The following is a 25,841-nucleotide window of genomic DNA, read 5'->3' as shown; positions in this document are numbered from 1 at the left end:
AGTTGGGAACCTGGAAGCCTCTGAATTATCTCCTGCATCACTGATACAGTCACAGGGAAGTAGGTAGAAGTAGCTACTTAGAACTTCCGGTCACTCTCATTGCTGTAGCAGACCTTAAATTTCTTTGGGAAAAAGTGTACGTTGGTTAAAAGGATTGGATATACTAGGAATTTTTCTAAAGTCTTTCCTATGACTTAATCTATGGCACCTGACTGGCTTTCGAGGCATTTCTCTAAATGCACTTTCACTGTCTTTATTAGTCATGTTTCTGCGCTTTGGGGAAATCCTTCCACCATCCACCTAATCCTAGGCACTGACTGAAAAGCGACCCCCTTCACCCATCTTCTGTAGTACTGGGATAAATAATCTGGGGGCAGCAACATAAACCATGTTTCTTCTGTCCACTATCCTGCCTTAGTTTGCAAAAGCAGAAGCTTCACGGTGGAATAACTATTTTATGCATTTATTTTGCTTAGTGAAAATACTGACTGTTGCCACAAAGTCTTAGATTCTTATCTCATTTCTATCACTAATTACATAATTTGGGCCAAGTCTTTTCTTTTTCTTAATTTAATTTTGAGTAGGAAATACTTTCACGTGATTTTTATTCCAGTCAAAACTCTCACTAACATCTGATACTTCAACTTGAACTCCCTAACACTCTCTGAATTTTCTGGGAAATCACATCAGTTTCACATATATAATCCCAAAATATCTTGTGATACTCAATGTATGCTGATCACATTTCTTGTCTTGAATGTTGTATCTTGTACTTATCTCTTGTAATTGCAGAAGTCAAATGTGACTTGAGTATTACAATTTTAATACAGTTATTTTCCTTTCTTAAAATGTGTGTACATCTTTTGGTACCCCTTGTATAATATCTGTATATGAATATACTGTTAAATTAACTTTTGATTGGTGGATATTCTGGGTTGTTTTGAATCTTTTGCTATTACTAACAGTGTAGTAGTAAATACCTTGCACATACGGTATTTCACCTGTGAACAAGAAGATAGATTCCCAGAGTGAGATTACCGGGTCAATGGGTACATATATTCATAACTTCTCTACATATTGCCAAATTATCCTCCAGAATGCCTTCCCCAATTTACTTTTCCATCAGCAACGCATGACAGTGTTTATTTCTCACAGCCTTGACAACAGGTGATGTCACCTGGACTCATGAGTCTGATAGATAAAATATAGTATTCCAGTGAAGTTTGATTTGCAATGCTGTTATTACAAGTGAACATGATTAACTATCGAGAGTGACCTGAATCTCTAGATTTCTTAATCTCTCTGACCAATTTCTTTATTAAAAAAAAAAGGAGGCTTGGCTCCCTTAGCACAGTTACAGCGCCAGCCACATACACCGAGGGAACCCGGTCCAGGCCAGCTAAATGAATGCAACAAAAAAATAGCCAGGCGTTGTGGCGGGCACCTGTAGTCCCAACTACTTGGGATGTTGAGGCAAGAGAATTGCTTAAGCCCAAGAGTTGAAGGTTGCTGTGAGCTGTGACACCATAGCACTCTACCAAGGGTGACATAGTACATAGTGAGACTATCTCAAAAAAAAAAAAAAAGAAAGAAAGAAAGAAAAGAAATAACAGTATCTAATTTGCAGAGCTAAAGTGAAGCTCTTAGAAAGGGTTTGGTTTAATATAGTGCTTGGCAACAGCAAGCATTTAACAAGTGGTAGTTGTTGTTATTATTAGTATTATTATTATTAGGCTGAATTCCCTTCATGAGTTTGGGGTTATTTAAGATTAATTTGGATAAGAAGGCTTGAATGGAAACTAACACATGCGTGCCTTTGAGAGCTGTCCACTCATGACATTTCACCCCTGCATATCTGGGCCCTTATGGACCATGTATGGGACCCTTGCACAGTGCTATGAAGCCCGAAAACTCACTTATCCATATTTGCTGGTATTACAGGTGCATAGTCCCAAATGACTTCCTCTGCAGCAATGAAGTATTCCCATCTCTTAATATGCCGCCTTTGCTCAAGGGTCATTTTCTTCAGATTTCGAGTTTTCTTGGGGCAGTTTTTAATGTTGATGTAAGCCTGCATCCCAGCTGAGTTAGGATATAGAGACAGAGAATTTGAGAGATGTTATGGTTGATCAAAGTATATATCTTTTAAATCAATTTGTGGAAGGTTTAAATAATCCAAGTGAAAGTAATGCTCAGGGAACTTTTGAACATTTTGCTTTGGAACATTATCAGTGGAGTACAGGAGGGAAGAATAAAAAAGCAGGGGAGAGGGAGGGAGCAGTAGGGGAAAAGCTCGGAAAGATCCCCTGTGTTTCTTCTGGAGCAGGACGATTTCCGATAATTTCCAGACTCGTAGACCCTATGACTTAGGTCTTTTTCCTGTCATCTGTTTCTTTACCTGTAAAATGAAGATGATACTAACACTTTCATAATAAAATTGTTGTTTAGGATGAAATGACTATACGTAAAGTACTTATCCTCAATAAATGTTAGATTTATTTATCCCTGGAAATCCATCTTCTGGGGATATTGTGATGATTTCATCACTTCAAGTATAATTTTGACTGCTCCATGTGAAAAAAGCACGAAATGATCTCATGAAGTATCTCTTCCTCATGTGTGTTTCCTTATACATTCTTTTGATAACAAAATGGTTTTCTTTTTTTTTTTTTTTTTTTTTGTAGAGACAGAGTCTCACTTTATGGCCCTCGGTAGAGTGCTGTGGCCTCACACAGCTCACAGCAACCTCCAACTCCTGGGGCTTAAGCGATTCTCTTGCCTCAGCCTCCCGAGTAGCTGGGACTACAGGCACTTGCCACATGCCTGGCTAATTTTTCTATTTTTAGTAGAGACAGAGTTTCACTCTTGCTCAGACTGGTCTTGAACCCCTGACTTCAAGCGATCCTCCAGCTTCCACCTCCCACAGTGCTAGGATTACAGGCATGAGCCACAGCATCCGGCCAAGCTTTTGGTTCATTTAAAAAAACCTTTTTCAATTCGTTCACTTCCTCTATCCTCAATGAATGGATCATCAATCTAAGAGCAATTGTCTAAACTCTATCCTTAGGAACTTAGTAATGTATGTCTGAGGTGCAGGTGGCTTAAAAGAGCAAAAGAGAAGGACAGAGATAAGATAATGCTTAGGAAGAAAGGAATCTGTCCAGAAATAAGAATGTCAGAAGAGTTTCTTGCCTTGCAGATGTTTGGGGGTGAGAGAAGATATGGTCCACCTTCCTCCTGTGCTCACAGTCATATTTGCAGTGGTGGATGTAGCACTGACGAGGGTGATGGCAGAGACCTTATGGTGGTTCTGCTCCAGGACTTGGCCATTGAAATGAATGGAGAACATTTCTGGCCCAGAGCTCATTCCAATCAGATGCCAGCTGACATGATCATAGGCACAAATCATTATATCTGAGAGAAGGAGAGAGGCCAAAACAAACATTCAGTCCGGTATCTGTGATCAAAAATTTACTCCCCAAACACATACTGAGCACCTGCTATACTGAGTCACACCACTCTGGTCTTAGCTGGAAGGAGTCACCAGAACCTCCAATAGGACTGAGCTCAAGGGCCTAATCCCCAAGGCTGGATAAGAGGTCAAAGCTCCATCTCTGGGACAGAAGATGTAAAGATGATGTGAGGAATATCTATTGCTTCTTCATTCACTTTTTGATTGTTTTAATGACAAGTCAAAGAAGTCCTCTGTGGGTCACACTCTCTCCTTAAAATATGGTAGACAAGTCCTCATTATGATGGGCTGCTAGGAGCATTTCATGAGTAATAACAACTGAGTACAAGGCTGGAACTGAGTACAAGCCACTGAGAAAACACTCATTTGCTCTGTGAGAGACTCCAACCCTGGCTTCTAGGCTTAGGTTTTAAATTTCAGAGCCATAATCACTAGATGCTACATAACAGGGCTCAGAATCAGCCCCCTCCCCTGGCTGGGGTTTGTCTTTTTTAGGAGGCTCTTGAGACAAGGCAGGGATTCCTGCTGTCACTGGTGAGAGCAGAAGCTGGAATGTAGGAGGCTTTGGTGGAAGCATTTATCTGCTCCCAGAGAAATGCTGGTATGGAATTTAGCAATTAGCATCTGTGCCATTATTCAGATCATACTGTTGCATAAGGCAGAGGGTTTACAAGCATCGACTACTGTCAGTTTCTGCCAGTGATGTTTCCCTACCTTGCTCCTCTTATCCAAAATTATTCTTTTTCACCTATAAATTCCAAAACTCTCTGCTCTGATCATGGTGCCAATTTTTAGTTTTGTGCATGTGGCTTTGCTTTTTCTGGCTTTAATATATTTACGTGGATGGTTCATTCTACTAGGAAATAGCTATGAGGATAGATGGCTTATCCATGGCCGTAAGCTCATCGAGACAACAGAGAAATGAGTGAGGTCTGAACTCAGATCTCCCAAGGTGGAGGGCAGTTAACTCGGCCCCAGGTTTACAACTTCCTAGTACTTGAACTCAGAATCAATATCCAGATTCGTATGAGAATGTTTTTAATAATCTAGCCCCAGGTTTGTAAGCTCTTGCTTTTTGAACTCAGAATCAATATCCAGATTCATTTGAGAATGTTTTTAATAATCTGAGTGGAAGATGGAATCAAACAAAATAAAATACGATTTAAATACCTAGAACTCAACTCTTAACCATATTTGTTTTTTAGTAAGTGAAGCCATTTGCCATTTGTGCCTGTCAGATATTAGAAAACAATCTCTGCAAAGTTTAATGTATTAATTTTTTTTAGTAAAGGGATATTTTCATTTTTCCATTTTTTCCCCTCAGGTTGGTACCATGTACCCTGGATCCTTAGTTATAAGTCGATTCTACTGAGAGGAGTGGTGTGGTCTAGGTGGAAGTCGGTTGCTTTTCTTTGAGCAGTTGCTCTGACTCTGCTTTCTCACAGGAGTCTACACACAAAAGAGAAAGCATCCTACATACCCTTGCCTATTACTCATTTATCACTTCTTGAAATGCTACCAGTACTTCTTGTGTGTTATGGGTTATTTCTAACCTCCTGTGCATCTTCACTGCAAGTATCTATGTTGCGTTCTTCCTGCCAGGGATTGACCTTGAACTTCAGCAGGAGGAGGAATGATCCCGGGGCAGTAGGGACCACAGAACTAATGGAGAGACACTGAGCTGATATCCTCTACATCTTTTGGGAGGTGCGGGTCAACGTGAAACCGCTTAGATCACTGCACTTAATAAGGCTGCACATTTCTTCTCTTCGCTAGCTTCTAATCCATCTATTGTACTTTCTGGTTAAAAAATAATAATAAAAGTCTTAAGAACTCAGCACTGGATTATAGCGCCTTTCTGATAAGGAGCTGCAAAACGGTGAATGTGGCCACCTTCCCTAGTGCTTTGAAGAAAACAACAGGGCACTAATGATCCAGCTGTGGCTGGATGGAGGTTGGGCCACATGTTACCTGGCATGGTCCCATTCACATAGCCATTGACGGTGTACATTAGGGATGACGACTGGCTCCAGCTCTTGCTTTCGTCAAACACAGCAAACAGCAGCACATGCTGCTTGTCAACCATCTTCTGAGTCCCATCCTCACTTAGGGTGCCTGTGAAAGAAAGCTCATATTTTCAATAGCATTCCATTTTGGGGAGAATTAGTTTTCTTAGCAAAGAGTTCAGGGTAAGCAACCAGCCATAACAATGGCAACTTGAAGTAGTTTTTTTTTTTCTATTTTTTTTTTTTTACATATACATGTGTTTATTAGGTTTCCACTTTTTGACTTCACAGAATTAAAAAGGCTTAAAGTTTAATTACAATAACTATGTTTAAGATAAGGACAAGAAACAAAAATCTTGTACAGAATGAACAAAGATAAATACGTTCAGAAAAGAAATCAGACGATGGAGTAGTTCTTTTAAAAAAAAAACAAACCAGCATCTTTATCAAGTGACATGGTGGAGGGTTATTAAAATGCTGATGCTACATTGTTTACTTTGGCACCTTTTAGCCTCAGAGAACAAGGCTTTGAAGGTCAATTTTATTGGTGCAGAAAGAAAACATTTGATGTTTTCAGACAGAGCATCTGTCAAGGCTCTACGCATTGGCCATTTCCTCTGTCTTAATAGGCCAGCAGGTAGGTGCCTTAGCTCAGCTGGGTAAAAGCATCACACATCAAGTTTAATGCTCTCAGCTTGTTTGTACGCAAAATGGGGCTGAGTTGGAAGTATCAGGATTAATCCATTCTCATATGAGGAAAACAATTCTGTTGATGGTAAAATGAAAAAAGAGCCCTTTATAAGTTTTAAAGTTATTCAGGGCCGTCACAGTATCTCCTATATAACAGGCAATGAAAAAAAACTGTATTTGTATAATGAATAAATAAATCGGGAAGGTGTTGGGATATGGTCTGTGTGATGGAGAATCCATCACGTTATTTCCCAGGGCACAGTTCATTGTCCTTGCTTGCTTGTGTTAATGAAAGGTGAGCTGAAATCTCGTGTGGTAAAATCCAAACTTCCTCTTAAGAAGCCCAACCAATATAATTCCTAGAAAGTCAGTTGAGTATGTTTGAAACCTACCATCCAAAGTGTTCAGCTTGTTCATGAGAAAGGAAACTGGAGTTTCATGTATTTATAGACCAAATTACCAACCCAAACCCCAGATATGTCAGGTATATTAGCCAAAGTTCTTTCCAAGAGCCCTCCCAGCAGAGTATAGGCCAGTCCGCTTTCAAAAAGACTCTGTTCCAATGTACTCAATACTAATATGAAGCCAGCAGATGAACGGATACATGATCACACAAGAGAAAAACTCAATTTAACTCAAGCTAAGGGGAGAAGGTGGGGGTGAGGGGGTGTGCAGATTAATGTGTTCCCAACTAAGGGACACACAATGCAAGGACACAACCTCCTGGGGGAGGGGCACAACCACAACAGGGGGTAAATGCAAACAGTGTAACTGAATCGTTTGTACCCTAGTATTAACCTGAAATTAAAAAAACAAAAAACACTTTGCCCTTGATGCAAATGTGACAGATCATATGAGTATGGCATCAGAACATACTCTCAGATGGGAATTTATCCGGGAGAACCTTCGGGATTGAGATGAGGGAGGAATTAGAAGAAACAAAGTGGGGGCCCAAGCCCTCAAATATCAGGTGTTTTTTCTCTTATCAAACAATGCTCTAGTCTCTCCCTCTTCTCAAGGTACAAGAAGGTGTCCAGATGTTCCCAAGCCTTGTCCCATTATAGAACACCTTACTATGCCCACATTTTTCTTTATTCCAACTTTTTTGTTGTTAAGTTTTTTTCTGGTTGTTGCTTTTACCTTTTTTTTTTTTTTTTGTAGAGACAGAGTCTTACTTTATGGCCCTCGGTAGAGTGCCGTGGCCTCACACAGCTCACAGCAACCTCCAACTTCTGGGCTTAAGCGATTCTCTTGCCTCAGCCTCCCGAGTAGCTGGGACTACAGGCGCCCGCCACAACGCCTGGCTATTTTTTGGTTGCAGTTTGGCCGGGGCCGGGTTTGAACCCGCCACCCTCGGTATATGGGGCCGGTGCCTTACCGACTGAGCCACAGGCGCTGCCCGCTTTTACCTTTTTTACAGATAAGCAGAGGTCCAATCAGCCCAGAGTTGAAGTCTTGTATCAGGTTCTCATGGGAGTAATAGATGTGTGTGAGGCAGGGAGGGTCGTCGGGGGTGGGCCCACTGTCCTCACTGATAATCCACTCATAGGTATATTCCTGGCCGGGCGCTATGGCATCATCCATCCTCTCCACAGGGGATGTGTGGTCAGTGTAAGAAGCACCTGGGGAAGTAAAAGCCATTAAGACACCCAGGCAGTTTCTAAGGACTACTGTTTAATCACCCTTAAATCTGGAAGAATCTAGCAAAGCTTTCAGGATAGATACATGCCTTTTCCATAGTGAACCTTTATTATTTGGACTGATTCACATATATCGGCTTCTATGCTCATGTAGTTATAAAGGCGTTGGTACCATGGTGATGGGAAGAATAAGAAATTCCACTTGTAAATTCTGATTTAGCAAGTTAATTTTCCAGGATATCTGAACAATGATTATTTAAATATAATCAGAGAATTGAATCACCTTTGATGGGCAAATCATCTCAGAAGATGAGAACAGGTTGTATTTTCTGAATGGTGTTTGACAGGACATACTTAGCCTTTTAGCCTGAGATGAGGGTATACTCAGAGCTGTTTATGTATTATTTTGTTTTGCTATTTCATATTTTTCTTTCCAACTGCTGTCACCCTCAGCCCCGTGTTACCTCTTTATTACATCCAATTTCTATCCCCCCCAGCCTTTGTGCTCTTGTCATACTTTTTACTTGTACATACATAATATATTCCACAATAAATTATTTTTGCTTTGACATTTAGATAATTAATTATCTTTTTAAGATACTAAAATGGGGAAAACCCATCTTTATACTTTTTCTGGAACCTTTTACTCCACCTTTTGGATCTAAATATCCCTCTGGTATAATTTTTCTTCTAGATAAAGGAATTCCTTTAATATATTTTTCCAGGTCTGCTAGTGAGAAATTATCTTTGCTTTTGTATATCTAAATCAGCCTTCATTTGGGCTTCATTTTAAAAGGATATTTTCGCTTTGTATAAAATACTAAATGATCAGATTCCTTCATTCCCACCTTCCCTGTTAGGGATAAAGACATCCCCAATTGTCTTCTAGCTTGCACTGTTTCTAATAAGTGTGCTATCGTGTTTTGTTTTTGTTCTTCTGTACATGATGTGTCCTTTTCCTCACTGCTTTTTAACACTTTCTCCGTATCACTGGTTTTCAGCAGCTTGGTTACGTTGTGCCTTGGTGTGGTTTCCTTCGTGTGCTGCCTCCTCAGTTTATCAAGCCTTTTGAATCTACGGGTTTATAGTTTTCATCACATTTGGAATGTTTTCAGCCATTATTTCTTCAAATACTTTTTCTGTTCCTGCTCCTTCTGGGATCCAGTTACACATATATTGGATCACTTGATATTTTCCCACAGTTTTGATGTTCTGTTCCTTTTTCTGTCTTTTTGATCTCTGTGTTTCATTTTGAATAGTTTTTAGTGCTGCGTATTAATGTGCTCTACTATTTCTCTTCTTCTGGTGTCTAATTTGCTGTTAATGTTATCCAGTACACTTTCCATGTCAACTACAGTATTCATGTATAGAAATTCTCTTTATGTGTCGTAGGATAGACCATAGGGTTAAAACTGCTAGGAACTAGGGACAGAGTAATCTGGAAAAAGCCAAGAATCACTGCTGAGGATGAGCACTGAATACAATGCTCACTAGACACAGAATACTATCCCACCCCTCAGTCATATATTAGCAGTGATAAGATTAAGGTAAGACAGAAGTGCAGTCAACAGGATGTGTTAGGAGTTCTGTCATGCAACTAAAGATAAACTACTTGTTTCTTAACCTTTACTCTCTCTCTGAAGCTTTCCACTGTACTATATTTTCTCATGCCTGAGATTGCAATAAAACCCAGTGAGGAACGTCAGGAGGGGCCTCACCCTCGTCTCTCCTTGCTAAGTGCTTGTGGATGTTGAACTCCTGGGGTCCCTCAGTTCAATGCAAATGGACTGAGTGTTATTCATTTTGCCTCCAGTCACATCAACAATGTATTTTTTTAACTTCTGTTTGTATCCTCATGCTCATTCTTTTCTTTACTTTTTGGAACATAATGGAGAAGATTTACAATAGCTGTCTTAATGTCTCTGCCTGCTAGTTCTATAATATCTTTCATTTCTGAATCTGTTGAGTTCTTTTCGTGGTGATAGGTCATCTTTTTCTGCTTCTTTTAGCACTTGTTAATTTTTATTTACTTTGTGAGTTTACATTGTTTCATCTCATAACAAGTATTGAATTTCATTTACAGATAAAATACTTGGAATCAATTTGAACCTTTCAAATCTTGTTTCTATTTTGTTACCTCCTCAGCAGCCTGTGGTATAGACTAATTTTATACAACTCCTGTTCTTAAGTCCTTCCATGGATTCTACCCAATCCTCATTCATTCTCAGGGCTTTCCACTTGTGATGATGAGAACATAACTACTGCTGGCTCTGTGTATAGCCCAGGGATTGTTCCATCTGTTTCTTCCCAGAGGTGTTTTCTTTGCTGTCAGTAATATTCTCATAGGCACTTGCAGGTCAGTATTCACCTCTCTGTCAATTTTGAGAAAGAGTCTTAAAAGTTCTTTCTCTTTAGGATTCTGACCTACAAATCGCAAATTACATTCACTTTGGCTTCTCTAAAGTCCAAAATGTTTTCTCAACTGATGGAGACTGAGTTGACCCTCCTTTATTATGCTGTTCCCTGGAAACTCTTGAGGCAGCGAGCATGGACACTCACAGCGCCCACCTGTTTGACACTCTTCTCTCACAGGCCATTCTTTGTCATTCAATGTCTGAAAACTTTTCTTTCATATGTTTTGTTTGCCTGTCTAATTGCTGAAAAAAGGGGTGGGGGTAAATCTGTTCCTTCATCTTCTATCTGTTCCTTCATGTTCTGAAGCCAAAGTCTGAGATGCTAATTTTTCATATGAAATAATTTCATATTGCAGCAATGTCAGCTTCCCTTATTTAACTGTACCTCCCCCACCTCATCTTTGGAAAATCTATTGCACTCAAAACACTTGCATGAGTTTGCACTGGCATAAGCATATGTTTGGCTCTCAGGTAGGAAAGGGGGAAAGGCACATTCACCAGTGGGTCACCATTCACCAACGGGCATTGTTGTACTACCTGAGGTTCTGAGCACAGAAGCCATAAGAAGGAAAAGTAAAGTAGGTATATGTCGATTTACTTAGCACAAAATCCTTAACATGGAGCACAAGTCCATGTATGACTTCCCCCTGTTCTCCAGTCTTCTGTGTGAGTCTTTTGCTTGCTTCCTATGCATCAGTCACTCAAGCCCTGAGTCAGCTCCCCAGATGTACCAAGTTCTAGCCCACCTCGGGGTCTTCATGGATACTATTCCCCCTGCCTAGAGCACTCTTCCTCCCTTTTTTCCCTTTGATAAATGTGTGCTCATCTTTCAGATGTCAATCTAAATGTCAGCCAAAACCTCCTTTTTCATTCATAATTTATGTCTGATTGTGCAATGTATTTTTTTATTTTATAGCATTCTTCATAATTTGTAATTGTTTATGAGATTATATTATTCATTTCATTTTCTCCTATTAGATTGTAATATTTACATCCTGTGTATTTTGGTCACCAGAAAAAGTGCTAACTTGTATTAGTCAGGTGTCTTTGGTGCCTTCCACAGTACCTGGAGAAGCATGGAACGTAAGCACAGAGATGAAGCTGATAAGATTAAGGTCCTATGTGCTAGAGCCAAGGTTACCAAGACACAGCCAAGACACATGGGTGTGTTTTGTCAGAATTGCATAGCATTAAAAACAATTAAATGCCAACATTAAAAATATGGAGATATTATCTAAGAACATGATTGCTGGTTTCTCTTTAAAAACTAAGGACACACACAATAAAACCCACAACCCTGGAAATCTGGTAACAACAGGACCAAAGTCCTACACAGAATTTGGCTGGACCTGGGTCCTGGCTATTTTCTTTTGTTTTCTGGTCACCAGTCCCTACTGGACTCACCTTTTCATTGAATTACTTTAGCCATCTGTGTTTGTGACCACTGCATTAATGGAAAGTTTAACACTGGAGTCTCCTGTGTCTTTTTTCCCCCTCCCCTACATGGCTTGACACTGATAAACAATATAGGCTGAACTTCCACTTTGATGAGAAGCAGGATTTAATTGTTAAAATTATCAGAAGCTGAGAAATGATTAAAGCTTAAACAACTTCCTGTGAGTTATAATTCCAGCCTAAAGAAGGGGGGAAAAGAGAGTTTATGAGGAAGAGTCTCCACTGATAAACAGGGAGCATTCTCTCTGGAAAGTTACAAAAAAGCTTTGGTAGCAAAGCATAAACAGGACTGATAAGGAGAGTTGCCCTCTCAGGCCAGACCTCAGTTATGAACTGAAACTAGCGCAGCCTAGTTTCACACAACCTGAGCTGTGTGACTTTGAATCAAGTACCCCAGCCCTGGCTCAGCGCATGTTGTTCAGCTGCTAGGGTACCAGCCACATACACCAGAGCTGGCAGTTCGAATCCAGCCCAGGCCTGCCAAACAACAATGACAATTATAACCAAAAATAGCCGGGCATTGTGGTGGGCGTCTGTAGTCCCAGCTACTTGGGAGGCTGAGGCAAGAGAATTGCTTAAGACCAAGAGTTTGAGGTTGCTGTGAGCTCTGATGTCACAGCGCTCTACAGAGGGCAACATAATTAATGAATAAATTTATAAATTAAAAAAAAAGTATGTCAGCTCTTATCCAATGTTCTACTCTACATGGCCTTGTGAAGTTAAGGAATTATGTTTTTAGGCATGATGCTTCCACTGATCCAACTATCAGATCATCATAGGAGTTTCCTATAGTAGAAAATGATATTCTTTCCACTATCTTCACGAGCTCTCAGAAGGACAAATGTGATGCTCTTTGTAGGGTAAGAGACACCACCTGAGGTTCTTCCTCCCTTCTGCTCCTGGGTGAACGTGCACTCCTTCTACAGATGTCAGAATAAATGTCAGCTGACCCCTGCCTTGATCTCTGATTGTGATACGTGATTTTTTTTCATAGCACTCAGCACAGTTTGTAATGAAATATTTGTGAGATTATATGATTGATAATATTTCATCTTGCTAGAGTGTGGTAGAAAGCACATGAACTTTGGGGACAGAGTTGAAATGTCTTGGGTTATATCACTTGCCAACTGTGTGAACTTGGGAAAATTTCTTAACATCCATTTTAGCCTCAGTTTTCTCATTCATCATTTAAGGTAATATAATTGGTTTTTTAGAGATAACAGTTTCCTCTTTACTGGATTATGAGGACTGCAAAATATGGTAGTACTTCTGTAAGTTGACCACCTAAGGGACTATAACAAACTGGTCAACATACAGAGGTGGCCAACATGAGGAACTAGACCTACCATACTGATATGTACATGTGAGCATATCCGAACCATGAAAATTAGGTCAACTTAAGGAGGTGCTCAGTGTAGGGACACGGTCAGCTATGGAGGTTCTATTGTGTGTGTAGAATGTCTGGCCCTTAACAAGTGCTACAGTAGTGTATGGTAATACACTTCAGCATTTTGGTTAAGTATTTCCTTTCCCAGCCATTTTGCAATTAATACAGACTCTTTCCTTAATGTTTTACTTTGGTTAAGATATATCTATGTGTTCTCGAGTTCTCATAACATGTGAGGAAAATTAAAATTGGCGATTGTCTTAGTTTGGGCTGCTATAACAAGGTATCCTAGAGTGGGTGACTTATAAATAACAGACTTTGATTTCTTATAGTCTGGAGGCTGGAAGTCTGAAATCAGGGAGCTGGCATGGTTGGGGTTTGGTGCGTGTCGCAGCTAGGTTACAGATTGCTGCCTTCTTGTGTCCTCACATGGTGGAAAGAGGGCCAGAGAATTCTCTGAGGTCCCTTTTATAAGGGTGCTAATCCCACATGAGGGCTCTACCTCCTGACCTAAATACCCCTCAGAGTCTCCATCTCCTAATACTATCACATTGGGAGTTAGGATTTCAACACATGAATTTTGGAAGGACACAAACATCCAGGCCATTGCAGTGCTAAATCTATTCTAAAGGTGATCAAATCTGGTTATGAGATAAGGTTACTGCTCACAATCACCAGCAAAATCAAGAAACCTTAGAGCAAGGAGAAAATAATGCATAGTCCCTACTTTCTGATCAGTCCCCAATCCTTCCTTGGGTCAGCAATGATTGACATCTCATCACCCTCATCATCCACTCTGTTCCAGGCTCTGTACTAGCAGCTGGGGTGCCCATGTAGAGAAGATGCAGGCTGAGCTCCTGAGGGCTCAGCCTACTTCACAGCAGGGTACCTGCTGGCACCCTAGTCGCGCAGTGCAGAGGCCACAACTAGAACACTCTGTTTATCTGGAATGAGAACCAAACAACATAAACATCTCAGAATTACCTGAGATGCCATAACTCTTGTGCTACATACTGCAGTGTGGCTGATTTTCTAATGATATCAAACTTACTTATAAATGGTCAGTGTTTCACACCTAGCTTTATTTTAACACATAGGTTTTTAAAAATAAATATACATATATATAGTATATGTTTGTGTACAACATGATATTTTGGTATGCATATAGATTGTGAAAGGTTGTTCAAGTCACAAAAATTAATGTCTATGTGATTAACCAAACTAAAATACTCAGAATTTCACATTCACCTGTTAGTTGAAAGTAAGATAACTAAATGAATATTTAATCAAATAATTAAATGAATGATTTTAATTAAGTTTACTACTAAAAGGTAAATTACTGGTTTCTTAAAATAGTGTTCAGGATGCAAGGGACCATGGTAAAAACACCAAAAAAATAAAAAAACTCCAGAAAAACAAAAACAAGGAGTGAACAATAGAGATTTGCGCATGGGGCATATTCTGTAACTACACTGCATGAAGACTACTTATGGGGAATAATTTTAACAATGCTTTTATTCTTTTCACTTCAAATTATTTTCTCTTTACTCTAGAACAGCAGTTCTCAACCTGTGAGTCGCAACCCCCAGGAACTTTATTAAAGGGCTGCCGTATTAGGAAGGTTGAGAACCACTGGTCTAGAATAAAACAGGCATGTTGCATCTTTGATTTTGTAACCTACATAATATACAGAATGTACCCAGCTATTTAGAGGCAGCATTTATGAAATGCATTTTTGGTGAATACTAGTTTGACTTTGTCATCGAAATAAAAAGTTAAAAATCTAAACTGAAAAGAGGAGGAACTGGGCAGGGATGACTCTTGTGTGACAGCACAGAAGTCCTTGTTCAGCTCCTTACTAGAATAAATTCTTTACACAAGGGTAGCCTTTCATTTTATATTTACTCTGTTCATGTCTGCTCAGTCGATGGTCAGCTTTGTCATTTGTTTGCTCTTGCCATGTTGTACTATTTGCCAAAAGGCTCTCGGTATTTTTTTTTTTTTAATATAAAATGGTACATCCAAGCCTTGGGAAAGTGGAGTTATGTAAAGTGACGTTTTGGCTACCTATCAGCATGCTTGTTCAGTAAATGTTCCTTTGTTATTTTATTTATTTTTGTGAAAAACTCTTTTCCTTTCCATTTAATGAAGTTAGCAAATGCTTCAGTGTATTCAAAGATTCCAAACATTCCTTCAGAAGCTACAATTTAAGCAATGGGTAAATTGCTGTTTTGTAAAGAGCTCGCTTCCATTGCACAGGCTTGAAAATCTCTTCAGACTTTATAAGAATTATTGTATTAGCCATTAGAGTTTATTAAAGGCGTTTATCATCTACTCCAGGAGGTGTCTGTACAAGGCCAAAGTATTCAAATGAAAAGTGAAAAATACAATCATCTACATTATGTCAAGCCTGAGAATGTTCTAGAAAAATCTAGAGACTAAGTTTTCATATAGAGAATTTGGCAACACTTAGATGTAAGGAATATCTCTGGTAGAAAACACATTTTATTCAGAGAGTTGGCTTACCAGCAGATGGCTAAATATTATAGAGCTAATTTTGTGGTATAACACTCATGATGCAACTCACACATTTAAAATAAGAGAATGGTGGGCCAGTCATGGTGGCTCATGCCTGTAATCCTAGCACTCTGGGAGGCCAAGGTGGGTAGATCGCCTGAGGTCACAGGTTGGAGACCAGCCTGAGTCAGAGCAAGACCTCATCTCTAAAAATAGCCAGGTGTTGTGCCTGTAGTCCCAGCTACTCGGGAAGCTGAGGCAAGAGAATCACTTGAACCCAAGAGTTTGAGGTTGCCGTGAGCTATGATGCCACAGCACTCTACTGAGGGTGAAAAAGTGAGACTCTGTCTCCAAAAATAAATAAATAAATAAAATATATATGAGAATGGGAGGGAGGATATAGGTAAGGGTGAGTGTCAGACATGAAGAGAGGATGTTTTATGATAAAATGAACAGAAGACTTGCCTTTTCCCATGAAGGACACTATTTACTAGACTTGTGTCTCATTTTTAAGAAAAATTTTCTTTTTCCTACCTATATATGTATTTACCTTTCTTAGATTCATGGGATCAGACACAATATGATACACCAGTAACCAGATCTCCAGTGGAGGGAGTGGGAGGATTTCAAATAATTGCCCAGAAATGATTGCTGGCTGTGGGGGAATACAGGGACAAATAAACAATAAAGAAAAAGAGATAGTGTTGCAAAGTTCATTCACTGTGCAAACAGCCCAGCTTGAGTACAAAGTCTACAACTCTTACTTCCTCCCTTTTTCAAAGGGAACCTGCTGTGACATTTTGAGGTTCCCCCACCCCGTTTCTACAGGGCTAAACTACCATGTAATCTGGACCGCTCCTCAATAGGTTGAGTGGTTGTTCATTATGTCGCTGCTTGATGTTAGGAATGCAGGAGAAACTCCTGTGTACACATCTTACCCAGGGTCTTGCCAAATTCACTTTTGAAGATGTCTGAAATTTCACAATTAATGCTTTACTGTTTTCTCTCCAACCAAAGATTAAGTGCTAATGCAGTAACTCCTGGGGAAGGTAATTCATCTGCCTATTATCAGTCACGTCTACCTTAGTGAAAATGAGTTTGACAACCATTTAAATAACACATAATCTCACTTTCTAACCCACAAGTTTTCAGATAAATATTAAATTAGTTGGACCCATTTTGATGGAAGAATCATCTTTACTGTCATAGATAATATTCACTGAGTGCTTATTACATACTTGGCATTGTTCTAAGATTTCATGATCACACCCTGGTAGGAGATAGATGGGATTTTTATTCCCATTTTTCAGATGAGAAATATGAGGCACAAGTCACACAGCTAGTGAGTATCCAAGCCAGGATTGGCACCTGTCAATCTAGCTCCAAAACCTGCCCTGGAAACCGTTCTCCTACTCACTTCTCTCTGCAAAGTTATGATGGCTGGAACATGTAGGCAGAGGAAGAATATTTATGAACCCTGAGAAGTCTGAAATTATACAAAAATGTTATTATAACAACAAATGTGACAATATGGATACTTTTTAATACTAGTGCCTGACGAAACTCTACTATGGTTATTATGATCTGATCATCAGCCTAATGAGAATAATTAGAACAATATTGACAACAGGTACTTACTCCCCAGTGACTGATATGGTAACTTTCATCACTGTCATCTTCATGATCTTTGCTATCATTGTCAGCATTATTGTTATCACTATTTATTGAGGACTTATCAGGAAACATGTTTGGTATACCTAAAGGATATCATTTAATCCTCGAACACTCTCATGGGTGGGTATAACTATTTCCATTTCGTAGATGAGAAAACTGAGGCTCAGAGATGCTAAGATTATAGAACTAGAAATGATAACGCTAAAATGTAAACCTAAGTCTGTCATCAAAACTTATGTCCTTAATCACTATGTCCAAAATTCTAATGTTACTTCTAGGACCATCACCTAAATGAATGTTATCGCCAGGCCAGGATAGCCTATGTCAGGCTAGTCCTATGTTACTATGACAATGACTCACGGGCCACATCCAGCCAGCTCTCTGTTTTTGTAAATAAAATTGTGTTGGGACACAACCATGCCCATTCATTTGCATACCGTCTGAGGCTGCTTTTGCAGTAGAAGGCAGAGTCGAGTACCTTCAATAGCCACCCTATGGCCTGCAAAGCCAAAAATATTTACTATCTGACTCTTCACAGGTAAATTTACTGACCCTGGCCTTAAATCATCTTGTAATGTATGTGTATTATTATTGCCACATGTATTATTATTCTCATATTAAGATGGATGTATTAGAATTCAGGGAGATTAGGAAAGTTGTCCACTCAACTATTAAGGAACAAGAACCTAGTAAAATATGGGGGTCTAGAATACCCCCAAACCTTTTTGGTTACTTCTCTCGAAACTTAAAGTAGCAACAATTTTTATAATTACCAGTTGCAATAAAGGAGAATCCTCTAACAACACATGGTTAACAATATGGTTTTAAATATTTGACACTGGTATTAAAGAGTTGTACGTGTTCCCTTGTCAGAGGGATAGTAAATTCCTCTTACCTTCTGAGAATTTGCTGTACTTAATTCCTTGAGGATGGATACTTAAGGGCTTGTCTGCCTTATTCTTAAAGTGAACTTTCATGGTGTCTCCAACTTCAGCATATAAAGTGGGCCCAAGAAGTCCTGTAAAAACAAGGATTTAAGCTGCATCTGTATTCAGAATCATCAAAGGCAGAGCTGTGAAGCAAAAAACAAAAAACATCCATACAGACATCAAAAGTGATCACTGCCGTTACTTCTGTTCCGGGGTTGACTTGTTTATCTTCAATCTGGAACATTTTCCCGGCTATTAATTCTACATTATGTGTATTCAGATAAAAACAAGATGAGAAACACTTGGCCCAGAAGAAGTCAAGACAGTGGGAGAAATAGTTCTGACCATGTCCAACCTGCTCCGACCCACGCTCTTTCATTAGAGACCGCTTTCTTTGGTTAAGAAGAGAAAGAGCATTTTCAGTGATAGAGGCTGATGTAAAGGAGTGGCGACTTTAGATTTCCCTGAGATGGAAGATTTAATGGAGGGAGCAAATCACACACCTCTCTGTTCCTGAGCAAGTGAAAAGTCAGTGCAGCAGGAGTGGGCTTGAGTTACCCAAGAAACAGTAAGATAAACAGCCTGGGAAGAGAGAGGAGATGAGGTGGGTGGTGAGGGTACAGAGCTTGTGAGGCCCTGTGGGCCGTAGTGAGAACTTGGATGTTCTTCTAAGTGAAATGGGAAATCACTGGAGCTTTGGGCAGCAGAAGTATAGTCTGACGTGTATTAAAAATACATTCTAAAGGAGAAGGGTTGCTCTTAGCTGCTGTGTTGAGAACAGTTTGTGTAGTGACTGGAGTGGAAGCAGAGAGATGAGGCAGTATAGGAAAGAGACAGCTGTGTACTGGGCCAAATGTCCGTTTCTGGACATTTCTGTGGGTAAAGCCAATGGGATTCGCTGATGGACTGGATGTGGCTTGTCAGAGAGAGAAGTTAAAGGATGACCCCAAGGTTCTGATCTGAACAACTGGGTAAATGATGCTATCAGTTACTACCATGGGGAACACAGTAGGGGCAGCAGGTTAGAGGTGCAGAAATCAAGAGTGAGATTTCACTCACTACATTTCAGGTGCTATGCTAAGTTCTGGGGCTTCGTGGATAAACAAGACACAGCCCTTGTCTAGAAGGAGTTCACAAGCTTTAGGAGATAGATGTATGATATGAGCTATTGCTGGGATACAGGCAAAATACTGCCGAGGCAGAGAGGATGAAGGATGGACCCTGTGAAAGGATGGATATCTGAGCCAGAGTTTGAGGAATCATATATATAACTGGACCTCTGCATCCATGGATTCAACCAACTTCAGATTGGCTCAGTGAGTAGGGTGCCGGCCCCGTATGCCGAGGGTGGCGGGTTCAAACCCGGCCCCGGCCAAACTGCAACAAAAAAATAGCCGGGCGTTGTGGCGGGCGCCTATAGTCCCAGCTGCTCGGGAGGCTGAGGCAAGAGAATCACGTAAGCCCAAGAGTTAGAGGTTGCTGTGAGCCGTGTGACGCCACGGCACTCTACCCGAGGGCAGTACAGTGAGACTCTGTCTCTACAAAAAAAAAAAAAAAATTTTTTTTAAAGAACCAGCAGAAGTAACAATACAACAATAAAAAAGAATACAAATAAAAATATAGTATACTAGGCATTTATGTACTATATACATTGGGTTAGGTATTATAAGCAGTCTAGAGATAATGTATGCAGGAGGATGCACACAGGTTATATGTGAATACTGTGCCATTTTGTAGAAAGGGAGTCCAGCATCCTTGCATTTTGGTGTCTTGGGTGGTCCTGGAACCAACACTCTGTGGATACCGGGGATGACTGCATTAGAACTTCCCCCAGTGTAGTCCTTGGAGTCTCTACGTTAGCATTACCTGGGGTCTTACTAAAAGGCAGATGCCCAAGTACCGCCTCAGACTCAATGAATCTGAGTCTCTAGAGGGGATGTTTGGGAATCTGCATTCTAAAAAATGCTCCCTGGTGATCCTAGTGTGCTGTAAAGGTTGGGAATAAGAGCCCCAATTCAGACAAGTGACAAGGGTCAACTGCACTCTCTTCCAAGCTATCCAGGAGCTCTTGTGGGCTTGGTGCTGCCCATCATGACTCATAGAAGCAGGAGAATGAAGTTACAGCAGTCATGGAGTTCAGTAAGAATGTATTTACTTTGTTTATGTGTTTATTTATTATCCCCCTTACTACATTTAAGCACTGCAAGCCCTTACATTAATCCTCACAACAAATCTTTAGGGAAGATATTTAGATCCCCATTCTATAGATGAGGAAACTGAGCCTCAGAGAGTCTCAATATCTTGCCCAATATCACACAGCTAATAAGAGGCAGGATCATGATTTAAATTTAAATCTGTCTGATGCTAGATGCCAAGATTTAAACACGCTCTTTGTACTGCATCTCCTTTGTATTCATTCATTCATTCATTCAACAAACATTGAGCACCCACATTATTGTAGGCATCAGAATTGATATGGTGCATAAAAGAGTAAAATACCCACATTCCCTTTCTTCATGTAAAATTAGAAAAATGTTATAAGTTTTATAACTATAAGTCTATAGTAAGAAAGACAGGTTTTAAACAAATTATCCATAAATATTTAATTACAAACTGCGGCAAGTATTATGAAAGAAAAGGATAGGGTAATCTTAAGAGTATCTGACAGAGTAGATTAGTCCAATCTTGGAGGTCAGGAGGGGGTCAGAGTTGGAAAATGGTTTCCTAAAGAACTGATGCTTTAACTGAGGTTCAAAAGCAAAGGGCTGGGCAAGGATGTGGGGTTGGCATGTGCAAAGGCCCTGGGGCGAGGGGGGGTATAAAACTTGGCCTTTTCAGAGAACTGACAGATGCCATAGGGATCTCTTAGTAGGTAAGAGGGAGAGGCAGAAGGTGAAGCTCAAGGCACCCGCAGAGCTTCATCATGAAGGGCTGTGTGAGGCTCTGAGAGTCCTGCTATTAACTTGGGAGCATCTGGAGGGCATTAAAGAGTTTTCATCAGGGGCTTGGCACCTGTAGCTCAGCAGCTAGGGCACCAGCCACATGCACAGGAGCTGTCGGGTTCAAATCCAGCCCGGGCCTGCCAAAGAACAATGACAACTGCAACAAAAAAATAGCTGGATGTGGGCGGCACCGGCCCCATATACCAGAGGTAGCAGGTTCAAATCAAGCCTGGCAAAAAATTGTGAAATTTTACAATTTTTTTTTACATATATATATATATAGCTGGGCGTTGTGGCAGGCACCTGTGGTCCCAGCTACTCAAGAGAATCACTTGAGCCTAACAGTTTGAAGTTGCTGTTAGCTGTGATACCACGGCCAAGGGTGACATAGTGAGACTGTCTCAAGAAAAAAAAGAGTTTTCATCAGGGGTGCGAAACGGACTGGATTTGGGTTTTGAAATCCCCGCCTGTGTTTGTGGAGGATGATCTGAGGAGAGAGTAGAGTAGAGGGTGGAAGAGCAGCTAGGCTCCAGGAGAGAAATGTTGGCACCTACAATTAAGGTTGTGGTGGAGCTGAGGAGGAAAGAACACACTGGAGATCTGCTTACGAGATTAAATAGTCAGGGCTTAGGGATGGACTGGATATGAGGTGGAAATGAGGGAGATCGGCTGCCATGGATGGCTGATGAAGTTCTGCTTTAGGGAGCTGGGTGGATGAAGGCACAATTGTCTGAGAGGGAGGACGCTGTGGGGGAGGGGGCTTTGGGGTGTGGTAGGCACAACAACGCCCTCCACCCACAGAGAGGCCCATGTTCTGATTCCTGGGACCTGTGAATATGCTGCCTTACATGGTGAAATGGATTCTGCAGGTGTGATTACATTAAGGATCTGAGCAGAAGGGATTTCCCTGGGGTATCCAGTGGGCCCAATGGAACCACAAAAGGGATGGGAGAGAATCTGAGACAGGAAGAGACTGGCAGTGCTTCCCTGGGGCCTCCGAAGATGGAGGAAGAGGGCCTGGGCCACGAATGCTTCTAGGAATTGCAAAGGGCACAGAAATGATTCTCCCCTAGAACCTCTAAAAAGAGCACAGCTCTGGCAACATCTTGAGAGTGAAACCCACTTTGGATTTGTGACCTCCAGAAGCATAAGGGAAGAATAAATTTGCATTTTTTTTTAATTTCGCATTGTTTTAAGCCACAAAGTTTGTGGTCATTGGTTATAGCAGCAATGGTAGACTACGACCTCTGGGATGGAAGGGTCCTGTCTTTCCCTGCAACTATCTTCCCACTCTCAGTTGTCCTGCTCCCTTCCCTGATATCCCCAGTCCTGGAGTTTATACTGTTCTTGTGCCTGAACTTTGTGTTTTCACATTAGCTCTGCACAGGACTGCAGAGATCACGCAGTTCAAGCCTCATTTTAGCAACGGTTAACAAAGCCTGGGAAGTGGGGAGGGACAAGGACAGCTTGCCCAAGGTCATCGGCAATTCAGTAGCATTGCTGCGACCAGAACTCCTGAGCCAAAGCTTTCTCTTGCCTTGACGAGATTCAGAACCCACCCCCCTTTCTAGAACAGTCCAGATGTCTATACGTTTTTTGGCTCCTGACATGTCTGTCCCCACTGGCTGACCCCGTCTCTTTTAGCTGCTACCCTCAGTCTTGGCTCCGGATGGAAACCCCCACTCTCACCTGCCCAGGCCACCAGTGAGCACCCTGTCTACACTGTCACATTGTCTGCTGCATTTAGTTGCCATGGTTCCCCTGCTTGGTTGATTTGTTTGTTGGTATCATGTGGCTGTAGATGCCAGATGCCGAGGATAAGTCTCTTAAGTTATTTAACCTAATAAGACCTCTTACTTCAAGGGAGAGTTTGGAGTATTTATTCAACCTCCCTTCATGCTTCTTCAGAATTCAGGCAAAACAAAAAGATGTTTTCATAAATGTGAACCAAATACCTTCATGCATGTGGACAAACACACAGCTACATGTTTTCTGAATTGTTCTTTAGCTCCTCCACCAGCGGGATGGCCTGAGACTTCTCCCACCAGCTCCTCAGTGCCCAAAGCTGGGTTGGGGAAGGAATGCTCTACCTCAGGGCTTGCTGAAGCAGGGCAGAGTGCACCCAATTTTGTGCAATTGTGGAATTGGAAAGGACTGCAGGAGGTCAGTTAATCTAATCCCCTGCTCTTAGGTGAATAACGCATTACATAACACAAGGCAGGGCATTGTCGCAGTTATTTTAAAACTCCTTAGGGGGTAAAATTTTCATAGTCTTTGAAAAGATGCAGAGACTCAAAACTAGCCAGTTTAAGGCCTAAGACAGGATTCCTGAATATATGCCCAGCCCCCCGACCTGTCCACATGTCCACAAACTTTGTTGGACAGTCATCTTCAGATCCCCAGCCCTGCAGCCTCAGCCTAACCCCCACCGTAACTGCAATAACTTATAACAATAGTTTGCACTGCAGCACTGAGGCCCATGACTTATTCAGGCCTCAGCTAGAATCATACCCACCAAATGGGTAGGGAAAAGGTACGAGGGACACAGGACTAGGCTGGGAAATGGGAGAAGTCATATAGTAATGGCAGTGTTCAAATCCAGATGTTCTCAATCAAAATCTAAGGCTTACCCTTCACACCAATCTTAATCTTTGATACATAGATGTGTAAGGTACCACCTCTGGGGTCATAATTAAGCAACTATGGGAGTTCAAGAGGGGGCCATATTAAAATGAATGTTGAAATGCTTTGGTTCACATAAAAAAAAATTATTCTGAGATACACAGGTGTTGACAGAAAGGTAATGTTGAAGGTGAAAAGGACTTAAACATAAATAAGAGATTCTAACCAAATATCAAGGTCTACTTTTTTTTTTTTTTGAGACAGAGTCTCACTATGTCACCCTGAGTAGAGTGCTGTGGCATCACAGCTCACAGCAACCTCAAATTCTTGGGCTTAAGCGATTCTCTTGCCTCAGGCTCCCAGGTAGCTAGGACTACAGAAGCCCACCACAATGCTCGGCTTTGTTGTTGTTGTTGTTGTTGTTGCTGTTGTCATTGTTGTTTAGCTGGCCTGGGCAGGGTTTAAACCCACCAGCCTGGGTGTATGTGGCTGGTGCCCTCCCTACTGAGCTACAGATGCTGCCTCAAGATTTACTTTTAATTAATAAGGTTAAATTAGAAAGTCACTACACAAATTAATCATCTGAAAGGGTTTGGATCACAAACCCAAAACTTCAAAAACAACTGATGCTTCCTTATGTCTTAAGTGTCTCCAGTCTGATGCTGGTCCTTTGTATCTTTTAAGGCACTCAGCACAATGTCTTACTCAGCAAAGGCATTAAAACATAGTTAACTTGGCTCCAAATACCTACCCAATTCCTCCTTTTCCAGGGCTAATGAATATGTTTCTTGGTTCATTAAATTCTTCTGCAGTTTAATTAAAGTTCTTAAGTATCCATTGTACATGCTAAGCTTGGAGCTGGAGCTATGAAAATGAACAGACTCTGCAATAGTGGACAGGGGATCCTTCAGCTTCCTGCCCACTGCTATAAACTTTGAATACCAAAGCTTTGAATCCCACCACTTCCAGCTGCTTCTGAGTCTGGTTCCATCAATTATTTCAGATGTCTTTATCCTCTTCTTCTCTGTTGGATTCTTCCCTTAAATATTTTAAGTCTCTCTATTCCTTTTTTATTAAAACTGCAAAATATTCTTAAGTCCTTCATTCCTTTTAAAGCCAAACTTCAGGAGAGAATTATCTATAAGTTCCTTCTGCTTCAATTTCCTCACCTTTCATTCACTCCTTAACACCCTGACATCTGATTTTCCCCTACTTACTATTCTATAATGAAAGACCATCTGTTGGGCCTTCTCTTAGTAGCTCTTGGTCGCCTTGGACCCTTTGTTTCCAGGGTGCCACATTCTCTAGTTTTCCCCTGGCCTCTCTGGACACACTCTCTCAAACCCCTAGGTGCACTTTTCTTTCTCGGCCCATCTCGTAGACCTTGCTGCTCCTATGAGCTCTGTCTGCAGCCTTCCCTTTTTCATCATACTCTTCTTGGGTGAGCTCATGCCCTCTTGAGGCTTCATTTACCATCTCTGTTCTGATATCTCCCAAATATTTATATCTAACTCTGCTCTCTCTCAAGGACCAAACTTCTACATCCTTCTGCTCATTTGACATTTTGAGGTAGACATTTCATACACACTTCAAACCCCTAATCTGAACTCATCACTTTCTCTCACAAACTCTCTCCTTTCCTATATTTTTTCTCATTGAATGGCACCATATCCTTTCTGTTGTTTGATCCAGAAACCTCAACATCAATACAATTAATCACCAAGTTTAATTAATTTTAGCTCCTAAATATCTTTGGACTCCATCTAATTTTTTCCATCTCAGCTTCCCTGCTAGTTTCTTACCCAGTTTTTCTGGCTCTGGATTTGTCTTTCTTCAATCCATTCTCAACATTTGGACAGAATGATCTTCTTACAGCACAAATCTAAGTCCGTCTTTCTCCAGACTAAATCCCATCAACAACTCCCTGTTCTCCTCAAGAAGAAGCCTTAACATGGGTCCCTGATGTGGCCTGTGTCCCCACCTGGCTGCCTCTCTTGTTAATCCCTTCCCTAAAGTTTGTGCTCCAGCTGAGTCATGGCTCCCCAAATACACCATACTCTCTCATCCCTAAACCTTTATACATGTGTTTCCTT

General features: G+C 40.9%; 1 protein-coding gene across 2 annotated transcripts in view; it reads right to left on the bottom strand.

The window, feature by feature from the left end:
- The window catches only part of F5 (coagulation factor V), a 77,465-nt gene that overhangs the window by 45,061 nt on the left and 6,563 nt on the right, over positions 1–25,841 (bottom strand). For both annotated transcript variants that reach the window (XM_053606312.1, XM_053606313.1), the window contains exons 3-7: positions 18,151–18,273; positions 7,578–7,790; positions 5,444–5,587; positions 3,193–3,414; positions 1,917–2,082 (exon numbers count right to left, since the gene is read on the bottom strand). In XM_053606312.1, the coding sequence (XP_053462287.1) occupies positions 1,917–2,082; positions 3,193–3,414; positions 5,444–5,587; positions 7,578–7,790; positions 18,151–18,273 (868 nt within the window). The remainder of the gene's footprint in view (positions 1–1,916; positions 2,083–3,192; positions 3,415–5,443; positions 5,588–7,577; positions 7,791–18,150; positions 18,274–25,841) is intronic.

The sequence above is a fragment of the Nycticebus coucang genome, chromosome 10, assembly GCF_027406575.1.
Source record: "Nycticebus coucang isolate mNycCou1 chromosome 10, mNycCou1.pri, whole genome shotgun sequence".
Taxonomy (NCBI): domain Eukaryota; kingdom Metazoa; phylum Chordata; class Mammalia; order Primates; family Lorisidae; genus Nycticebus; species Nycticebus coucang.
Note: the sequence above shows the minus strand (reverse complement) of the source record. Positions and strands in the feature narration are given on the sequence as shown.